A 21,811-nucleotide genomic window follows, 5' to 3' on the forward strand; every position below is an offset into this window, starting at 1 on the left:
ACTGGAGCAGAGCATCCTCTGACATGTCACTGTGGTCAAGGTTCCTTCTTAGCACATCATTCAGGTTATGCTGCCGATGGGCCCATGAGTTTCAGTTTTGTGCAGCAGAATTTCGAATCTGATCAGTGCGCTTGGGCATTACAACTGGAAACTGAATCCTGGAAGTTTGGCTGCAAATAACAAATGAAAGGGCATTTGTGAAGAGTGAGGATGGTACAGAGAGCAGCATTGCTGATCAGCCAGATCTTAACGATCTAGGCTTGTACCCTTTGGTTACTTGCTGAACTTGGAGGATGCAAAGTCAAAAAATAAATAAACTCACTGGATTTGATCACATGCATGCCAGTGAAGACCTTGTATGCTGTAGTGTATATGGGTGTGAATGGAACCACATGCGCTTTTTAAAAGGGGGTTCATGGCCATAAATGGTGATGTTTTGCAGGATGCACATTCATTGAGATGATATAAATATGTTGATATTGCAGCTGCTGCAGAGAGTTAGCCAGCTGAGGGTGGAGTCTCAGTCTCTTTCCTCCTTCAGTTGTGTACCACCTGCTGGCTTTGCTGCGAGGGTGTGGTGCTCTGTTGACAGCCCAATGGGACAGAGGAGTCTTAGTAGACCACAGGCTTAACACAAGTCCACAGTGCGATAACAGCAGCTAATAAAAGCTAATCTTATTCTAGGCTGCATCAACAGAAGTATAGTGTCCCGAGTAATAGTCCCACTGTGTTCTGCCTTGGTCAAACCACACCTGGAATACTGTGTCCAGTTTTGGGCCCGGCAATTTAAGAAGGATATTAAAAAGCTTGAACCTGTGCAGAGGAAGGCAACCAAGATAAGGAGACCAAAGGGTTGGAAACCAAGTCTTATTTAGGTTGGGTACTGGATATGTTTAACCTGGAGAAGAGGAGTTTATGATAGCCATCTTCAAATATTGCTTGGAAGATGGAGCAAGCTTGTTTTCTCCTGCTCCAGAGGCTAGGGCCCCGAACCAATGGCTCCAAGTTCTAAGTAAGGAGATTCCGACTGAATATCAGGAAGAACTTATGGATAGTAAGAGCTGTTCGACAGTGGAATGGTCTCACTTAGGAGGTTGTAGACTCTCCTTCTCTGGAGGTTTTTAAGCAGAGGTGGGGTGGCCATCTGTCATGGATGCTTTAGCTGAGATGACAGCATTGCTGGGGGTTGGGGTGAAAGACACTTGGGGTCCCTTCCAGCTTAGATTCTATGAACTCTGCATGGGCCCTGTGTGTGTATATATGTATCTGTAAGGGAGGCACATAAAAAACTTTGTTCAATGAAGGTAACCAGATAGACAGGAAATCTGAGGATGACTGAATGAATTGCTGTTTTGTTTGGATGCTATGTTATAAGAGGTGGGGTAGAGGCTGGGAGGGAAGTCTCTTGCGACTTGCATACTTCATTGGCATTGCAAAATCATTAAGAGTTGACAGATCTCTTGCTGAGCCTGGAGCTTTCTTGGACCAGTTTCACGATCACCTAAATGTGATTGGTCTTTGACAAAATGGTGTCTGTTTTAATAGGTCCCCGGGCTGGCGTCTCTTGGGAAGTGTGGAGTGATGCAAATTTGCAAATTGCCCCAGAGCACTCTATAAGTGGTTTACAAAAAGAAAGAAACAATAAAATTATTAGTCTAAAAAAACCCCAGGGGAAAACAAGTGTTAAAAACATTCAGCAAAAGGTAAGCTAAAATAGGCTAAAAAAAAAAAAAAAACCAGATGAAAAATGCAATTCGGCATTCTGCGTGTTTCGGTAGGCTGTGAGGCAGTGTGGTGTAGTGGTTAGAGTGTCGGACTAGGACCTGGGAGAGTAGGGTTCAAATCCCCACTCAGTCATGAAGCTCATTGGGTGACCTTGGAGTCAGTCACCATCGCTTGGCCTATAGCCTACCTCACAGGGTTCTTGTGAGGATAAAACGTGGAGGTAGTAAAGGGTCCATTCCACCTTGCACTCCTTGGAGGAAAGATGCGAAGTAAATGTAATAATAAAAATATAATAATGGTGGCAGGGAGTTTTGAATTGTGGGTGCTGCCTGTCACACTAAAAGAGAGATTTTTTTTTTTTAAGTGCAGAATGAGTGTTAAACCATGCCAGTTCCACATACCAAAGTTGTATTGTATTGGGTAAGGCAATATTTCAAATTAACTGGTTGATAATCCCATACAGGCCTCTTTCTTTACATAAAAGACTGTACTAAGGGTCCTTTCCATACGGTTTTCAAACTTGGAGTTGACATTCTCACCAGTAGACTAATGGTTTGTGAACTTCATTAGTGCAAAGGTGACAAAAGCACAGCTTCAGCTAGCCAAAATTAAATTAAATATTGGGACACTCTGCTGCTGGTGCAGTTTGTGCAGTCACAGCGAGTACCAGAAAGCAGCGTCTGGGTGCTCTTGACAAAATGAGCACATTTAATTCCGACTTAAATTGATATGTCTGTACAGGGTAGTGTTCAGCTGCTGCACCCCATCAGTGCAGAGATCTCGGCTTGCGCAGTACAAATTTCCCCTCTCTTCCTTCCCCACCCTGTGTGTATCCCACGCTCTCTGCAAATCTGCTCCAGGGGGTTGGGAGAACCCCTACAAACAGGGGGGGTGCATGGCGGGAGGAGAAGGGAAGAGTGTTCCATTGCATAAGTGGGAAATACTTGCGCCGATGCAATGAGAGACTTGGTGCTACGTTGAAACCCACCCATGGTATCAGCCTCCCATCTTAAAATGCTCTTTCTCAGACAGGTGAACTAAGGCTTTAGCCTACACACTCTTTACTTGGGAGCAAATCCTGTTGAACTGAAATGGGGGTTGCTTCTGAGTAGACACTTTCTGATGGTGAGAGCTCTTCGAACTGTAGAACGGACTCCCTTGAGAGATGGTCAGCTCTCCTTCCTAGGGGGTGGGGGGTGGGCTTTGAAGCAGAGGTTGGATGGCCACCTGTCAGGGATGCTTTAGTTGAGATTCCTGCATTGCATGGGGTCGGGCTTGTTGATTCTTGCGGTCCCTTCCAACTCCATGCTTCTGCGCACACGATTGCACTGTAACGCATCTTCAGAGCAGCAGCCGGGTTTTGTTTTTACATTTCAAAGTACAGTCATGCTTCGGGTTGCGTGATTTCGGGTTGTGCACCGCACTGAACCTGGAAGTACCGGAACGGGTTACTACTGGGTTTCGGCACATGTACAGAAGCACCAAATTGCACTTTGCTCATGCGCAGAAGTGCCGGATCGCGACCCACACGTGTGCCTCCCGCACGGAGCACGTTCACAACTCGAACGTCCACTGTATCTAATACTTCGCTTTCCTACAAAATATTGGCTCCCGAAGCAGCTTAAAAGTACCAGGCCTGTGTTGCACACCCAGCGGTGGGCAGGCTGAGAGAGAATCCTACCTGCCTCTTACTCTGCCTTTCTAAGCAATGGCAAAAGGGATTAAAAAAACAAGAATTATTGCATGATATGCTCAGTCTGGGTTGCCTTGCCTTGCGTTTGGCAGTGTGATTTCCCCCAGCCGAAATGGATCACGTCATCGGCAGTAGCCCTGCATTTGAGCGCATGCATGAGAGCATTTGAACGATGATACATCTCTGCTTCACAAGCTGGGATTTGAATGAGTCTTTTGCCTGTGCACGCACGGCTCCCTTTGTGCGAGTCAGCTAGCCAACCAGGAAGTCTTCAGGTAACTCTAGTTCCTGTTCCATCCAAACCAGGAAGCTATGGTTAGCAGGCTTTGCAAGAAGCCAGGGTAGTGTTCCTAAGCCGTTCATCATATATTTTTGCAGTTCAGTTCTATTTCGTCCAAAGTTTACGGAAGACTTCCTGGTGGATTTGCCCCTTTGCGTAAAGGTGCCAAAGACTGGTTCATACCTCTGCTCATTAAGCAGGGAGCGGTTAATCTGTGTGTATGATGCTGCCACAGCGGTGGGCAATGTGCGGCCCTCTACATAAGTTTACGCGGCCCTTGGCTTCTTTGGCCCCGCCAATTTTGGATCCTGGCCCTGCCCTCGACTGGCTTCAACCTTGGCCTGTGGTTAGCTGAGGCTGAGCAGGCCTGGATAGGTTTGGGGGCCTGGGGAATCACCTCATGTAGGCCGCCTTGGGTTTCATGACGGAAGAAAGGAAATGAATAAAGCGAAATAGCTGCGGCCTTCAACAAATTACCCTCGAGGGAAGGTGGCCCTCAACCGAAAATCTCCCCCCTGTCCTGAACTATATAGCCAATGTTATGAAAATCTTGGCCTATACAAATGGACTGAAACCACTGTATTGCCCTTTGCATGTATTTGAGCTCTCTTGTGGAAAATTCCATGGCTGAAATGATTCCTGTAAATCAGTAACTGTTACTTATGTTGTTGAGAAATCGCCTACTTTTCCATTCCGGCCAGTTAAGAGTTTTTTATGCTGCTTGGAAGTTTTTATTTAAAAAACCTGCCATCACCTGGTGCGATATGGGCCGCCAGTGGCGACTTATTTCTCCCATTTGACCAACCTGAATCAATGCAGGTCGCAGTGTTAGAAATTAGCTGGGTGCCAGGCGCGTTTTGCTACTAGCGTGGGTGCAGTTGCAGCTACATGGAGATGTCTGGGTGCAGGGTTGGCGACCGCAGTTTAAAAACCTCTGCCTTGGTCCGTAGTTAATACCATTTCCATTTCCACTGTGTGTGTTTCACCTCCTTGCATACTGGGACCAGTGAATTGTTGTCAGAGCAAGCGGCAGTTGAGCAATGTGGTTGGGATCATAGAATTGTGGAATTGTAGTGTTGGAAGGGAACCCCAAGGATGATTTAGTCCAACCCCCTGGCGAATAGACATTCCGTCGTGGCAACTGTAAACCTAGGTTTAAGATGCTGCTTGGCACCTAGCTTATACATGCTAGCGAGACTGAATGTCCTACAGGGTAGATTGCAGAAAATACACAATGCTATCTTAATTTTGCTGAGTGATTTTATTATACCAAACCTTACTGGAATCGTGTCTATATGCCAATAAGGGTTCGAGAATTGAGAATACTGCCGTCACCATAGTTCAACCTTACAGTCTTTGTGTGAGCACAGAGCTTGTTTTCACTAAGCACCTTGCGTCATTATGAGAAATGGTGTGTTTTTTAAAGGATTGCTAAGCTCGCAAACCAGCCCTAGGTTTGAATCAGAACCAGCATGGGGCTGTTGGTTTACTCTCCCCTGCCTTCCATTCCCAAGGGCTCTGAAGAGTTTACATTGCAAAACTTCTGAAGACCTCGCTGGGGTTCCTGTCTGATGCCAAATGGGCAATGGCACTTTGTTTTCATTGCATCTCTGTGCTTTCCCTTGTTGACAGCTGCATTGAGTTTTTGCGGGGAGGAGCGGGGTATAAATGTTTTAAATAAATGCATGGTTAAGAGTGTGGCTGAGCTTGTAGCTTTTGCCACACCCAGTTAGCTTTTTACAAAGCTTTTAAAAAAATCCGATCAAATTGAAGGTATTTCATTCTGCATTTTTGTTTTCTCTCTTCCAGGGAAGCTATCCGGTTTGGGAAGATTTCATAAACAAAGCTGGGAAGTTGCAGTCTCAACTTAGGTAAGCTAAACCCTTGTTCCTCTCTTTCTGTCAGAGTTGCTCCTTTAATCTGCTAAAATGTCTGCACTTCAAATAAGCTTGGACTTGGAGTGCAGATGCTTGCTGGCTCTCTGCAAATGATGGTTTGCAAATCTGGAGACAGTTCCCATAACACACACTCCTCTCCCCCTTTCTCCTCCCCATTTGCCGAGCAAATTCCCCTTGTCTCGTTCCATAGTTTGGAATCAAACCTTCAGTGCCATGGACCATGACTCCCGCATGAATGAAAATTTGAACCCTTGGTTTGATGTAAACTAGGAAGCTATAGTTACTCAGGAAGTTTGTGTTAACCGTGGTAAATACTGTGCACAAGAGAGCGAGGAACCTGTGACTCTCCAGGGGGTGTTGGACTCCAACTCCCATCAGCCCCAACCATCATGGCCAATGGTCTGGGAAGATGGGAGTTGGAGTCCCAGCAACATTTGTAGGACCACGGCTTCCCCAGCCCTGATATACAATTTTGAACCACGGGCAAAGGCAAAGTGAAAGAATTTGCCGGAGATCATAAATGGGGAAGTAACATCCATTCCCATGGCTAGCTTTATGATTTGCAAACTATTGTGTCCAGAGAACCAGTGTGAAGTCTGCAATGTGCACATAGCTCTTGTTAGATTCTTTTCAATATTCTAGAGTCACTGTGCATAGCCCTCCCTTTGCCACAGCAAATGCTCTCCGAAATACAGATGTCATCTGGGTGTGGTCTTTTCAGAAACCCAGTCCTCCCATTGTCTGTTAGTATAATTTGGAGGAAATGTCAAGCAGACATTTCAAACTCTACTTACTGGCAGGTACTAAAAGTGAGTAGTATATTCCTCTGGTTCTGCATTGAGGATGCACTTCCTTCCTCAAGTGGCTTTGCTTCAGGCCCTACCCTGGATCTGGATTTTGCATTCTTGATCTGGATATGATTTTTTTAAATTTTTTTTTGGGGGGGGGCAAATCCTCATCTAGACATTTTCTCCATAGCTTGCTTGGAAGAGAGGAAATTGAAAGCGTTTTGCAGAGAAGGTGCAGGTAGACCCCGCAAAATGGTCCTCGCATTCTGTTTGCAAGTTGGTGCAGCAGTTCAGGTTTAGTAAAGCTGTCCTTATTTACATGCAAATTTGTTGAAGTTTCCACAGGGAGAAACAGAGTTGTTCTGTTCTATTCTTGTTTGATACAGGAAGCTTAGATTGGGCAGTTTATCTTTGACAATAAAATTACTCAGGAGATCGGCTTTCGACTTGCCCGTGTCTCTGCAAAGTTGGGAGTGCGGTTAGCCTAAGATTCGGCTGAATTCTGTTTAACAAGTGAATAACAATCTGGTTTGTCTTGTTTTCTGCTTCGCGGTTGTTGATAATGCCTAAATAACCAGAAATGAACATGCTAAATCTAGAGGGTGTTTGGTTAACTGACTCCATTCCACACATCTCACTTAGCCTTTCTTGAAGCAGAAGGATAGTGTTGACATTCATTCTTCTCTCTTTCCCTTTGTTAAGGGCTCCCAGCTCTGTACGGTTCATACCTATACTATTGATCAGCTGCTGGAGGAGAAGATGGGGAGGGGACTGCAGTTTCCTTGGAGATGAGCTGCACTCTGTCCTTTTATACCCTTGTTTCTTCGGCAGTGTGCCGTGAACAGTGGATGGAAACCTTCCCCACGAGAGCAACTTGCTTGGCATTCCGAGTCCTCTCTTGCTGTGAACCATTTTCCATACAGCAGGCCTTGGCTAACGATTTCTTGATTCTCCAGTGGCTGTAAACGGAGGGGGATTTTATGTGCGTCTTAAAAGTCTTCAGCTGACCTATGAAACGCTGTGCATCTTAACCTTTCTATGTGGCTGTTTAGTGCCCAGGAGTGCTGGTGGTCTGAGGCTGTAGCTTGGCTTTTAGTAGTAAATAAGAGGTTTTTCATCCCTGCGATTCTCTGCTGCGCAAAGTGATTTTGGAAGGAGGGAGGGGGTGTTTTTGCAGGGGAGAAACAGCAGGCAGGGCAGGAGGCGCTTAACCCCTGGTCGTCGCCCCTCCTGCTTTCCCTTTTGCAACACCTCTCCTTGGCTGCGTTTTGTCTTTAGGGTGGGATTTTGGGATGTGTTTGCAAGCTCTGGGGGGAAATTGTGTGTGGAAGGGGCAGAAATTGCAACAGAAAACTCCTGGATAGCAAAGACCTTCCCTTCTGCAGGTTGATTCTCCATTGCAAATGTCAAGGCCTCTACACCATTAACTGATGTTGGCAAGCATGGGGTTGCCCGCCACAGACAGGTTCCATCTTGAAGAATTCTTCATTTTGAACCTGTGTTTAGTTCATTTCTCTCCTGCTGCTGTGCCCTTGTTTTTAGTTTCTCCCCAAAGTCATGTCCCAGATTCCTTTTTAAAATTTAAATCTGAATATGCAATTAATTTAGAGAAGGAAGCACTTCAGCACAAGTTTTTGAGGTGAGCAGGGTCCTTAAGACCTACTTATTCATGAAGTGCCGGCTATATTTAGGAAGCTCGGATTTACATTTTGTTTCTTGCTGAGAGTAAGAATCTGGGGACCTGCTGCTACTGGATGCATGCTTGGAAAAGGGAATAAAAAGGCCATTGTGTTTGCAAGCCAAGGCAGCTTCCTAGGAGTTTTGTGTGGAAGGAATGCATGGCCAAGCTACATCCTCCTCCTGACTTCTGTGATGAATCTGTACATCTTAAGACTGAAAGTGATGGGTGTGTGTGTGACTGTTTGAATGCTCCTCCAGCTGTTGTCCCTGTGCATTGAACTATCAGGTCAGGCTAGAACATTCTCCCCAGGCTAGTTATGAATATATATCAATGAGGGAGTCATATTTTTGAGCAGGCTTCCTCAACCTCGGCCCTCCGGATGTTTCTTTGCCTACAACTCCCATGATCCCTAGCTAGCAGGACCAGTGGTCAGGGATGATGGGAATTGTAGTCTCAAAACATCTGGAGGGCTGAGGTTGAGGAAGCCTATTTTTTGAGGGTTATCGTACCTGAATTTTGAAGTGGTCCAGCCCAGCAACAGATGTATCCTTGTGTGATACTGTTGATCATGTGTTTTTTGGTCAGAAGAACCACTGATACCACTTGCTGTTTTTTTTTAAAAAAAGCAGGGAAGAGAGGAAGTCCAGCTGAACTCTGTTCCCCCTTCCATTTTTGAGTTGGAACATTCAAAACTAAGCCTGCATGACTTTCCCTGTTTGGATGCACATGGTCTCCGAATGCAAACACACACACATCAGCTTTTTAGAATTGTAGAGTTGGAAGAGACACCCAGGGTCATCTAGTCCAGTGTTTCCCAACCTTTGGTCTTTAGCTGTTTTCGGACTACATTCCCCACCATCTCTGACCACTGGTATTGCTAGCTAGGGATTATGGGAGTTGTAGTCCAAAAGCAGCTGGAGACCCAAGGTTGGGAAACGCTGATCTAGTCCAACCCCCTGCAATGCAGGAATGGAGAAACTGTGCAGGCCGTCCAGTGTCAGGTGATCTAGGGTGGACTCAAGCTATATTTGTGCTCTTACTCCCAAAATACGAAATGGTGCCCCTCTAGAGATGTGGAGGGGTGGGGAATCCACAGAAAGAAAATGGGGGGAAAGGACCCTCAAAATATTTTCCCCACAGGCCTTCACATCTCTAGTTCCCCCTCCTCCTGTAAATTAATATGAGTGCAGTAAACCAGGAAGTTTCCCAGTACAAGCACCATTGAAGTCTTGTGCAGTTCTTCCAACAGGGCTTGCATTGGAGAATGACCAGGCAGGTGGCATTGCATGGGCTAGAATGCTTTGGCCTTCCATCTTGATGCGCCCAGATTCACCTGCATGAAGCAGCTGTTGCCCCTTGCCCCATGGTAGGGCCACCTCCTGGGGTACTCTGAATGTAAAGTGGAGGCCCTATTTGCTTTAGAATACCTGAAGCCACTCTATAGGGACGCGGGTGACGCTGTGGGTTAAACCACAGAGCCTAGGACTTGCCGATCAGAAGGTCAGCGGTTCAAATCCCAGCGACGGGGTGAGCTCCCGTTGCTCGGTCCCAGCTCCTGCCAAACTAGCAGTTCGAAAGCACATCAAAGTGCAAGTAGATAAATAGGTACCGCTCCGGCGGGAAGATAAACGGCATTTCCGTGCGCTGCTCTGGTTCGCCAGAAGCCGCTTAGTCATGCTGGCCACATGACCCGGAAGCTGCACGCTGGCTCCCTCGGCCAATAAAGCGAGATGAGCGCTGCAACCGCAGAGTCGGTCACAACTGGACCTAATGGTCAGGGGTCCCTTTACCTTTACCTGGAGTTGCTCTGCAGTGTGAGCAAACAGATCTGTCCCTGCCAGGGATTTGTGTCAGGCTCATAGGCTCCTGAAGGGCTGGTCTGCTCCCTGTCTGTACGCAGCACTTTGCCACTGGTTTGCCTGACATGAGACTAGTGGGCTTTTGCGTACATTTTCCTAGATACCGCTTCACCTCCGGTGTGAGAGATAAGCCAGCATTGATGAAACGAGTACTGGGCCCATTGTGCAGGAGTCTGGTCAGAATGCTGCCCTTTCCTGTTGTTATATTGCTTAATGTACAGCACTTTTGCTTGTTCTCTTTATCCTCGGAAGAGATCTATGAGTCTAAGCCTTATCCTCAAAGGCTGTTTTTCCCCAGCTTTGCTAGACTGACCATTTATTTCTGGTAGCAGTAGTGTCGATAGCCTTCCTTTCTGTTTTAAGAGACAGAAACTTGCTTCGTAACTTTGCGCCTGGAACATCCATAGCTGGCCGAGAAGCAGGTGCTGGAGATAGTACAGTAATTTCACCTTTAGGTCAGGAATTTACGAACCAACAGCATTGGGAGAGGATCGCGTTGAGTCTTCAGGGTGCAGCTTAAAGCAGTGCCTAGCCATTGCGGTGCCTCCTGCACAATGCTGAACTACAGTTCCCAGCACCAGCACCATGCTGACTGATGAGAGTTGGAATCTCGCAACATCTGGAGGGCACAGGTTGGCTATCTGCGGCTCCAAATATCGTTTACAGTAACCCCTTCCCTGCACTGTTTAAAAGCTTGAGAATTGTTTCTCTCCCTCTGTGTATTAAAGCACACATTCAAACATGATAAAATATGGTTTAGTTGTCAAACATGCCACTCAAATCCAGTAATTGCTTGGATTTGTAATTCTGTGTTCTTCCTTCTCTCTTCTGTCCAACAACTGCCTCATACGCTACATGAGTTTTTTTATTCAAGTGTAGACTTGGCTGGAAGTTGGGCTGATGTCGCTGCGAAACTCACATGATTCTTGCATTCATGCCACAATTTTAGGTGCTGCTCTTCTTAGATGTACACCCCCCAAAAACTAATGTGTGCGGAGGATGCTGTTGATAATAGTTCTTCACTGCATATCGGAATAATTATTTACCTTCCTTCATTCTTCAGAGCAGAAACGTTGAACTTGTAGCCCTCCAGATTTCTTCTTGGACTCCAAACTCTCCACCAGCTCCTGGACAAGATGGCCGGTGTTCAGGGATGATGGGAGGCTGGCTTTCCAGATGAACTACATATCCCATCATCCCTGCCCATTGGCTGTGCTGGCTGGGATGAATAGGAGATGTAGTTCAGCAACAGATTAGAAGGTTTAGAGGTCCTCCCTCTCTCCTTTAGAAGCACCACCTGTCTTTTTGTTGTTGTTGTTCAAGTAAACTCTGTAAGAAAATACTGTAGGAGAAAAGCAAGTTTTCTGTGGTGCCATCCAAAAGCAAGAAAGTGATTTAGGGTACAGTCATACCTCCTGTTACGTTTTTTCAGGTTGCGTCCCGTGGTGACCCGGAAGTACTGGAAAGGGTTACTTCCGGGTTTTGCTGCTCACGCATGCACAGTATTGCTAAATCGTGCTTCGCGCAGGCGCACAATCGCCAAATCACGCAGCGCACTTGCGCAGATAAGGCGCTTCAGGTTGCAGGCTTTTCATGTTGTGAACGGGCCTCCGGAACGGTACAAATAAAGCTGTGAGAGTCCTTTTTGTATTTTGTAGGAGCTCAAATTAGGAGGTTGTTGTTGTTTTTATTTTCTGTTTGCAATGCTAATGCATTTTCCTTCTCGGTGCACAGAGTTCTAAGTAAGCTGTGTCTCGCAGTTTCTAACGTCACATTATCTGCCTTGTATTTTAGGACAACGGTGGTAGCAGCAGCGGCGTTCTTAGATGCCTTTCAGAAAGTGGCCGACATGGCGACCAACACCCGTGGTAAGCAGATGTTTCTCTTAACAGCCTTTGCTAACCCGATGCCTTCCAAATGTTTTCGGCTATGACTGGTGGGCACCAGGTTGGCAAAGGAAGTTTGGCGAAGGCCGAGTTGCGTTTTATTCTGTTGAGCAAATTATTATGTGATTTTAACATTAGTAGGCTCTCCCTGTCTCTCTCTCTCTCTCTCTCTCTCTCTCTGAAACCCTGCCAACAGCCAAATCTGTTAGACATCTGTGAAATAGTCCCCCGTTCCCTCGAAAGTGTGAATATGTACTACATGAGCAGAAATAATAAATAAATAAAATTAATAGACGGCTTGGAAAAAAGCCGAAAAGCCAGAAACCTGTCATTGAAGTTGGACTGGTGTAAATAACAGGCATGCTGCTGTATTTCACCATCTGAACAGTATCTCAGTCCAAAATGAAAAGGGTGGGTTAGTTGTTTTTTTTTTTAAAAAAGGTGGATTTACTGAAATACATTGGAGCGTGTTATGAGAGCAGAATGCAAATGTGTTTTGCAGCTTTGCGAGGTAAGTCTGCAGTTCATTTTACTCAGCTATGCTGCTCATGACCACCTGAAAGGAGGAGTAAAATACTGTTTCCAGTTTACAAAGACTTTTGTGCCCAGAGCTAATTACTTACTCACAATAGAGGAGCGGCTTAGAAGCCTGGTGTTTTTGGCAGTCTCACACTTGGAAGCCGAAGCCAATTCTGTATAGTTTGGCAAAGGTGACAGTCTTCCAGGGACCTTTCCTTTCCAGTTCACAGTCTTTACTTACACTGTGAGGCCTCTGCTTGTGTATGTATTCTTAATTTGCTCCAGAGGACTATATCTTGGCTCTGTTAGAATCATGGAATTGATAGCCCAGTCTGTGGAGGAAGAGATTCTTAATCACAAGGTTATGGGTTCGAGCGCCACACTGGTCAAAAGATATCCTAGTTCAACCTCCTGCAGTGCTGCGTGGATTTTCATCATCATTTGATTACGCCAGTGTCTTGTTTCCTGCTTTTCAGTGGGTAGGTAATATCCCCCATTTGGGGTGCCTGGCGCAGTGTTACAGAAGGCCCCTCAGGGGAAAACTATAGATTCAGCATCCCCTGCGTTACACGTCTAAAAAAAATGTATGTGTGAGCCATGCATAATTATTGGCAACGCAACTTTCTGCTATTCTAATATTCCTAACTAAGTGGCATGTGTGGCTGTGGCTGCAAAAGTGTGTAAAAAATAAATTTATTTCGTCCACCACAATACCTCAAGGAGTAGGGCCCTTCCAGATGTTATTGGACTACAACTCCCATCATCCCTGACCATTTCCCATTCTGGCTGGGACCGATCCAACAACATCTGGAACGCTGTGGGTTAGCAACCCTTGTCTTAGAGCTATGGGTGGTGTTGTATTTTTTTTTTTTTAAATAATATTTATTAATTTTATATAACACACATCAACATACATAACAACATGATCTTTCTCATTAACCACTTTTCATTCTCATCTTTGGACTTCCTCACATCTCTTGTTACTGCTTTCTAAACACATAAATTTTCCTAGCAAATTATTCACTTAATTCAGTTTGTATCATATAATTGTCCAATATTAAATCTCAAATCTTAGAGTTTAAGTCACTCTCAAAATCTTAAAGTTAGAAAAGTCTAATTCTAGCATATTATTCATCCAAAATTTGTCTTTTCTTTCAATCACATTTAAATTTATATTCTTTGTTGCTAATTTGTTGGGGTCCTCTTATTGCAGATCTTACATCTTTTTTAACATTCATACAATTTACAGTATTTTTGTAAATAATCCTTAAATTTCTTCCAATCCTCCTCCACCGATTCTTCTCCCAGGTCCCGGATTCTGCCAGTCATCTCTGCCAGTTCCATATAGTCCATCAGTTGCATCTGCCAATCTTCCAATGTGGGTAGATCTTGGGTTTTCCAGCTTTTAGTGATGAGTATCCTTGCTGTTGCTGTAGCATACATAAAAAAGGTTCGATCCTTCTTTTGCACACTCTGGTCTTTTGCACACTCTGGGTGGTGTTGTAGTGCCATTCCTCCAGAGATGGGAAAAGGACGTTGCGATGTCCAAAGACATTTCCTGGTGGTCAAAGCAGTGGTTGACAGTGCTGCCTTAATGTCGCATTTTAGTGGGGCCGTCAGAAGAAGGGGCTGGAGGTGGAAGAGAGGTAGACGGGTCTCACAGCTTGCTCTTTTGCACATGTTTCTACCTCATGGTGTGTCCTGAGCAGTCAAGTTTAGCAAGGCCCCTGGGGTACCCTGGGCAAAGTAGCCCCTGCCAAATCATGCCTCAGGTTCGCTGTCGTGGCCTGACACTGTGCTTTTCTGCTTGCCTTTGGGAACAGTATCCGCTGGACAGTATTTTGGTGCTTTGCTGCAGAGTAATCCCACCCGGGACGCGGGTGGCGCTGTGGGTAAAACCTCAGTGCCTAGGACTTGCCGATCGCATGGTCGGCGGTTCGAATCCCCGTGGCGGGGTGAGCTCCCGTCTTTCGGTCCCAGCTTCTGCCCACCTAGCAGTTCGAAAGCATCCTTAAGTGCAAGTAGATAAATAGGTACCGCTTTATAGCGGGAAGGTAAACGGCGTTTCCGTGTGCTGCACTGGTGCTGGCTCGCCAGAGCAGCTTCGTCACGCTGGCCACGTGACCCGGAAATGTCTTCGGACAGCGCTGGCCCCCGGCCTCTTAAGTGAGATGAGCGCACAACCTTAGAGTCGGACACGACTGGCCCGTACAGGCAGGGGTACCTTTACCTTTTACCTTTTAATCCCAACAAATTTAGTGCATGTACTCCAAAGCTGGTGACTTTAGACCAGGCATAGGCATACTCAGCCCTCCAGATGTTTTGGGACTACAACTCCCATCATCCCCAGCTAACAGGGCCAGTGGTCAGGGATGATGGGAGTTGTAGTCCCAAAACATCTGGAGGGCCGAGTTTGCCTGTGCCTGCTTTAGACTTCCTACTACATTACCTGTTTCCCCACCTTAACTTGTAAGATGCCCTCTTGCCAAAAGGTACCCTTTAGAGATTTGGCAGGCATCTCTCCCTCTCCCTCCACCCCCTACGCTGTCCCCAAACAAACCAGACTGGGGAAGGGAGTCCAGGCACACTCCTAAAACAAAATGCAACATCATATTCTGGGCAAACCCTCAAAATGCAAAGCTTCTGGTTTATTGTTGTCTTCAAAATACTGGTTTCTAAGAAGCAGCCTTTGCTGTTGTGTTTTTCTCGGAATAAACTTAACACCTGCGGGGGAGGAAGAGGGGCGAGAATCCTTGAATTAGGCCTTCATTTAGCCTCTGCACAAAATGGGTGAAATACGCCCTTCTTGTGATCTGAAAAGGCCCCATTTGGCGCTGCGACTTGCTTTCAAAGTCTAGCGAACGCTGGGTAAAAATAGAGCAATTAATTAAGAGCCGAGTTATTTAATACTGCTCTAATGGTTGAGCCAGCTGTTCGGTTGTAGCGTTGATGAGGAGAACTGCTATTTTAAAAGCATGTAGTATCGCACAGCCAATGTTCACGTGCAGCAGAATTGTGTGATGCGAATGGGGGTTTGTGTGTGCGCGTTTGTGTGTGCTGAAGGTGAAGGAATCCATATTGGAATGTTTTCCAACACACAAAATAAATAACTTTCTACTGGTGGAAGAGTAGATCATCTGAGAAGCAGCAGCTAGTTTAGAATCTTGCTCTCCAATATGCTAGCTCAAGGGCAGCCAACACAGCACCTTCCAGATGTTTCAAACTTTAAATCTCACGAGCCCCATCCAGCATGGCCAAGGGTTCAATGCTAATTGTAGCCTGCAACATCTGCAGGGTACCATATTGGTTTCCCTTGTACTAAGCTGGTTGATATTTGTGGAGAGGCACCCTGGTGTATAGGGGAGTAGCTGGAAAAAAACCCAAATCTGCCAATTACTTTGGTTTAAGTTGATAGTAGATAGGTCAGGCACCCCCAAACTCGGCCCCCCAGATGCTTTGGGACTACAATTCCCATCATCCCTGACCACTGGTCCTGTTAGCTAGGGATGATGGGAGTTGTAGTCCCGAAACATCTGGAGGGATGCCTGACATAGGCAGATGCGTCTGTAAAGCCTGGGACACAAATTTCCACGGCCCTCTAGTGCCTATGGTGAAAATAATGTATTTAGCATTAATTCTGGAAGCGTGAACTCAATTTTGGCCAAACCTAAGCCTCTGGGGGAATTGAGTGTACACTTTCAACTACTTCACATCTCAGTGGAACCTTAACTTTGAATAATGCCTCCCGATAGCTCTGTGCTCCGGCTGTTAGTGTGTGTCTGATTCCACATGTCTGTGGAATGTCTCTGGTGAATCTCTCACTCAGAAAGGATTGCTTCACATGCACATGCTGAGAGTCGCTATCGGAAGTAACTACCTTCTAGGAATATACCCATTAAAGTAGCTGGGCTCGGTGATTCTCTGCACATTGGTGTCTTGCTGGGTGCAAATTGCTTCCCTGAAGCGGTTCTTAGCATGAGGTTGCAATAGTGCCAAGGTGATGAGGATGCCCTGAGTGGACATAAGCCACATGCTGCTTTTACTTCAAACTGACTCCCAATTTACCCAGCACGTACACCTGCCTTGAGGCAATGCTATTCCCCAGGTCGCATGCTTTGCATGCGTGTAGCAACGTGCCACCTTAACCTATGCATTGCTCCTATGCGCCTCCCTTCCCATTCTTGCGTAGCATCCCAAAGGAAAATGCAACGGTCCAGCAAGTGTATCATAGGAGCCTAGGAAGCTGCCTTATACAGAGTGAAACCTCTAGTCCATTTGACTCAGTATTGTCAGCACAGACTGGCAGCGGCTCTTCCAAGATTTTAGATGGGATCTTCTCTAGCAGGAGATATTGGGGACCATCTTCAAGCAGAGCGGATACCTTACCACTGTTCTGTGGCCCTTCCAGCGGGGAAAAGGAAATGCGCAGGTGTGTGCGCATGTACGGCTGTGTTAAAAAGTGTCTTGTTTCGTAGCGCAATGCAAAATGCTGACTCGTGTGCCTAATTGCAGAAAAGGAAGGGAGGGGGCTTTCTTTTTAAATAATGTTTAACAAACCTAATGGAAAACTGCCTGGTTAAAATGTTTTTTAAAGCTGAATGCTGCCTCACAGCATTATTATTTACGGGAAGTTTGCAATCTATTTTAAGGCCTGGCCATTCTAGCTGAGGGAAGCATTTTATCCCTGTCAGTCCGCAGCAACCCTTGTCAGCCTCCTTTTTATCAGTGCTCACTTTGCAGGAAGAAAACTGCTTCGTGTATAATACTTCCATGTACACATACTGTATTATTAAAAAGGTAACGCGCCTAAATGGAAAGCTATAGAGTTACTTTCAGTGTCCTGTGGCCTTTTTCTACTCTTGCCTTTCCCTCCTGCCCTCTTCAAAGTACATACAGTATTAGTATGAAGCAGAATGCTCCTATTCAACAGGAATTATAAGCTTTATCTTGTTGCCGCTTCAACATTTAACCAAGACAGAGACTGTCTTAGATAAACGGAAGCCTGTTGAGTTCCTTGGTCAACATGTGACTTGCTTTGTGTGTGTATATCAGCTACAGCTTTGTGAAATGATGAGTGTTTGGAAGATTTTATCCCTCCCAGTTCTACAAGCCAGTGATTCTGTGATTTATTTCTTGATTTATTGACTGCCTTTTAGAACACAGTTGCCCCTCCAAGGTGGTGTATGAGTCGTCATAAAAATTCAGCGATCCTCCTCATTAAACATAATGCAATCTTCAATTAAAACCACATTAATCATCTTTAAAATAGAGCAGCAGCGAGGTTGCATTTTGCTTTGTGCGCCTTGCGTTCCCCCCGTCTGCCCTATATGCTTGCCTTGTTCTTACATCACTACCTGAAAGGCATTGTTTGTCTTTAAAATAAGACATTATGGAATTGTTGGGCAGAATCCCATCTAGTGCTGCGACAGTTGTCCTTCCAGCGCAAGGTTCTCTGCTTGTGTAGTGGAACATTCTCCCCTCGCACGCTCCCTAAATCTGTTCTTGGGGTTCCCTCAAACCTCTGGAGTAGATTTTGGGAAGATATGGGGCACACATAGCGAAGTGGGGTGGGAAACCTTGCACTGACAGGACATGTTAGTACAGGGGTAGGCAAACTAAGGCCCGGGGGCCGGATGTGGCCCAATCATCTTCTCAGTCTGGCCTGTGGACGGTCCAGGAATCGGTGTGTTTTTACATGAGTAGACTGTGTCTTTTTATTTAAAATGCATCTCTGGGTTATTTGTGGGGCCTGCCTGGTGTTTTTACATGGGTAGAATGTGTGCTTTTATTTAAAATGCACCTCTGGGTTATTTGTGGGGCATAGGAATTCGTTCATCTCCCCCCCCTCCCCAAATAATAATATATAGTTCGGCCCACCACATGGTCTGAGGGACGGTGGACCGGCCCATGGCTGAAAAAGGTTGCTGACCCCTGTGTTAGTACCATCCTTCCACAGCTGGGTCTAGCGCCACCGTTGCATGTTTTTGGTTAGTAGCTCAAGAAGATTCACATGCTTTGGTTGGAATGATGTTATAAGAACTGGCCACCCCTGCAGAGAAAGTAGAAAGTGAATACATTTTGATGGCTTAATTGCAATGCTGTTTTATTGCATTGAATATTTGTACCCCTGCCCTGGGAACCTAGGATGAAGGGGTGGGTAAGAAATGTATGTAATTATTTATTTTTTTAAATGTTTGGCACATCTCTTTTAAAGAAGGGCTGCATGCAGGAGGTGGTGATGCTTAATCCCCTGTGGTTGTTGCAATGCTTTGCTTCCATGTGTTCTGCATTCTAATTCCTCATTGTCTTAAAGGGGGTCCTGTACCACTGAATTTAAGAAGACCTGATAAAATTGTCTTCCCTCCCCTCCAAATAAAAGGGAGAGATATGTTGACTCATTGTTTGGGAGCTCCTGAGATAAAGTTGGCGTTCTTTCATTATGCATTAAACATTCATAGGGGAGCCTGAGAAGAGTATTAAATAGCATTGCCTCTTCTTTATGCTTCCTCTCCCCCTTCTTTCTTGCATTTTCAGGTATCTAAATTTAGGAGATATATAGAATTATAATTTGAGAGCTGCTCCTTACCCTGGAGCAAACAATTGATCTTCAAAGTACAATTGTTAACAAACCTTTCAACACCCCCTTTAGTCTTTTGCTTTTTTTTTCATTTCCTCTTTTCTATTGAAGTAGGTCTTTAACCCCCCCCCCTTTTTTATATGTGTGCCGCTGATTGATAAGCATAGAATTAGAATGGGCCTTAATCACACAGTGAATCACAAAGCACAATGCCTGGGTGGGCAGTCACCAGGCGATGAGTAAGTGGGCTTCCTTCTTGTTGACAGGCCCTGCAAGAAGCTCTTCTGCTTTTTGCCTACAACCACCCTTGAATCCTTTAGCACAGTGGTGTCCAAACTTTTTTCCAAGAGGGCCAGATTTAATGAAGTGAAGGGCCGTGAAGGCCGACCAAAGGGCCAGCCAAAGTTGTCAACCTATTCTTGGGATTGAAGTTGAGGTTTTTCTTGGGATTTTACACCAGGAAATAAACTGCCACAGGGGCCAAATTAGGCCCCTGAAACAGACTTTAGACATGCCTGCTTTAGCAGATGTCAGGCTTTGAACCAGGCATAGGTCAAAGGCCCAGGAGATGTAAACAAGATGCAGTGATTGCCATCAACTTCATTGGCTTTCAAAGAGGATCAGAGGAGGAGGACTATCAATTGGTACTAGTCACGGTGTCTGCATTCAGTGCCTCTGAAGACCAGTTGCTGGAAACCACAGCAGGAGAGAATTGTTGTTGAGCTCATGTCTCGCTTGCAGGCTTCCCACAGGCATCTGGTTGGCATTGTTTGAAATTAACAACCAAGTGAAGATGTCCTGGGCACCAGGATGGTGCCTGAGACCTCCACCATCTGATGGTGCATGCCTGAGAATCACTGGATCTTGACTGTTTTCACAGATTTAATACCCCATCCTGTTAAAATTTTATCAGTTATATTTTATCGGCACAATCAGAATGATGTTCTGGAACCAAATGGCTTTTTCTGTGCAGGAGCAGTGGCCATTAAGAAAAAGAGCTCGGAATAGGTCAGTATATATGTGGACTATTCATGGATCTTATTTAAGTTCTCAAAGTTCTTAACCTAGGTCAAGATCATCATCTGAACTAGCCAGATATTAAACTGCGAATCAATCAAAGTCAGCCCATCATTTGTAAAATAAGACTTCAGTCTTGCTCAAAAATGGCAACTAGACATTCCGTTTTGGCAACTGCAACCTTGGTTTAAGGAGCTTTTTGGCACCTAGCTTATACTGTATATCTGAGTTTCCAACATGGCTGGTTGGCCACTGGGAACAGAATCCTGGACTAGGTGGGCCACTGGCTTGATCCAGAAATGTTCTTCGGTGTTCTCTCTTCTGCAGGCATTTGAAGGCCAAACTCTGTATCACTGCCAGGATACAGTGTGCTTCTGAATCTTGTGGAAACGAAGAGCTATTGCATTCATGCCTTGCATATGGGCTTCCTATAATTGTGGGGAATTGGGATTTTGGACCTCAGTTATGCCCTTACAAAGAGTGACCATGGAACAGCCACATAAATGTGTTAGCAGAGACTTTATCCTTTCTGTGCACCTTGGCTTGCCCTGTCATATGGCAAGTGAGCACCTGAGAATTGTAGGGGAAGAACCTTAGCTGCAAGCCCTCTTCTTCTGCCTCAGGAGAAAACAATTTGTCCAAGCGAGTACTTGAGGCCCATAATAAATTGGATGGGTACGAGGTGGCAGGTGAATCTTTAGGGCTGGGCTGAGTCTCTGGGCTTCAGTTGCCTATCCCTGCAAGGCCAAAGTGAAGACTTTGATCGGGATTGACCAATTTAGCAACCGGGAAAGTCTCCTACGCTTAGCCCTATGACAGTTATGGTTCTCGTAGTCACTCCTGTCTCATGGTGTCATGCATCTCCTGTGTGACTGCTTACTAATAACTGGAATACTGAAATAGATTTTAAAAATGCATATCACTGAAGTAGGAGGAATTGTTAGTATTCTGGGGTGTTGATGTTTAATCCAGAGCTGAGTTGTTTATAACCTGCAGCCTGCTTTTGTGGTTTGTCAATCCTCTCCCCCAGTTTCATTTTGTGGTGGTGTTTTTACAGTCGTGTTTGCTTATTCCCTTTTAAATTAGAATTCTCTACAGAGCGGAGAAAGCTTAAGAATGGAAGGAAACTGGGGCGTTTTATTTTAAACCGAGACTCTCAGGGAAAACTGAGAAACTGAATTCTGGTATATTTATATCTTCTTGGCTAAGAGATGGCAGTGTTGTGTGTATTAAACATAATTAGCGTGGGAAGAGGCAACTGACAAAGGCACAGGCCTATACTTTCTCAATGATGCTTGTGTTGTGTTGTGTTTTGCTTAAGAATTAATATAGTTCCAATGGGAATTAATACAGTTCCAATTACTGCTGCTGTGGAGTCCTTTTTCTGTGGAGGTATTTCTAGCTTGATAGATAGAATTGCTATGGCAACCAACATGGCTGCCGTGGTGCATGGGCCTTGCAAAATACTTTATGTAGGCTTCTCATGGTCGTCTTTTTTTTTTCCTTTCTCTTTTTTTATAATAGATTTTATTAAAGTTTTGAAGGTTACAGAAAGAAAAGTAGAAAAAGTTAAACAAACAAAGCACAAAAAACCCACAAATCCAACCTTTACATAACTTTCTTTCCTTTGCTTATTTCCTTGACCTCCTCACACCTCCCTTTTTTGTATTCTAGTTCAATTAGATATTTCAGCAAATCCTTTCCATCTTTGTTTTTATCCTAAAAATTTATCTTGATATACTATAATTTTACATTCTCCTCTTTCACTAATTACCAATCCATTTTTACTTAATCCTTTATAACATTTCTGCTAAAACCACATAGCTTCATTCCAACATGCTCATGGTCGTCTTTTGCCTTTGTCTTGTACATACATTTTGTGGAAGGG

General features: G+C 45.1%; 1 protein-coding gene across 24 annotated transcripts in view; it reads left to right on the plus strand.

Moving 5' to 3' along the window:
• Positions 1 to 21,811, plus strand: part of MTSS1 (MTSS I-BAR domain containing 1) — a 152,149-nt gene that overhangs the window by 15,418 nt on the left and 114,920 nt on the right. For all 24 annotated transcript variants that reach the window (XM_081874193.1, XM_081874199.1, XM_081874177.1 and 21 more), the window contains exons 2-3: positions 5,508 to 5,569; positions 11,719 to 11,792. In XM_081874193.1, the coding sequence (XP_081730319.1) occupies positions 5,508 to 5,569; positions 11,719 to 11,792 (136 nt within the window). The remainder of the gene's footprint in view (positions 1 to 5,507; positions 5,570 to 11,718; positions 11,793 to 21,811) is intronic.

The sequence above is a fragment of the Podarcis erhardii genome, assembly GCF_964252035.2.
Source record: "Podarcis erhardii genome assembly, chromosome: 8".
Taxonomy (NCBI): domain Eukaryota; kingdom Metazoa; phylum Chordata; class Lepidosauria; order Squamata; family Lacertidae; genus Podarcis; species Podarcis erhardii.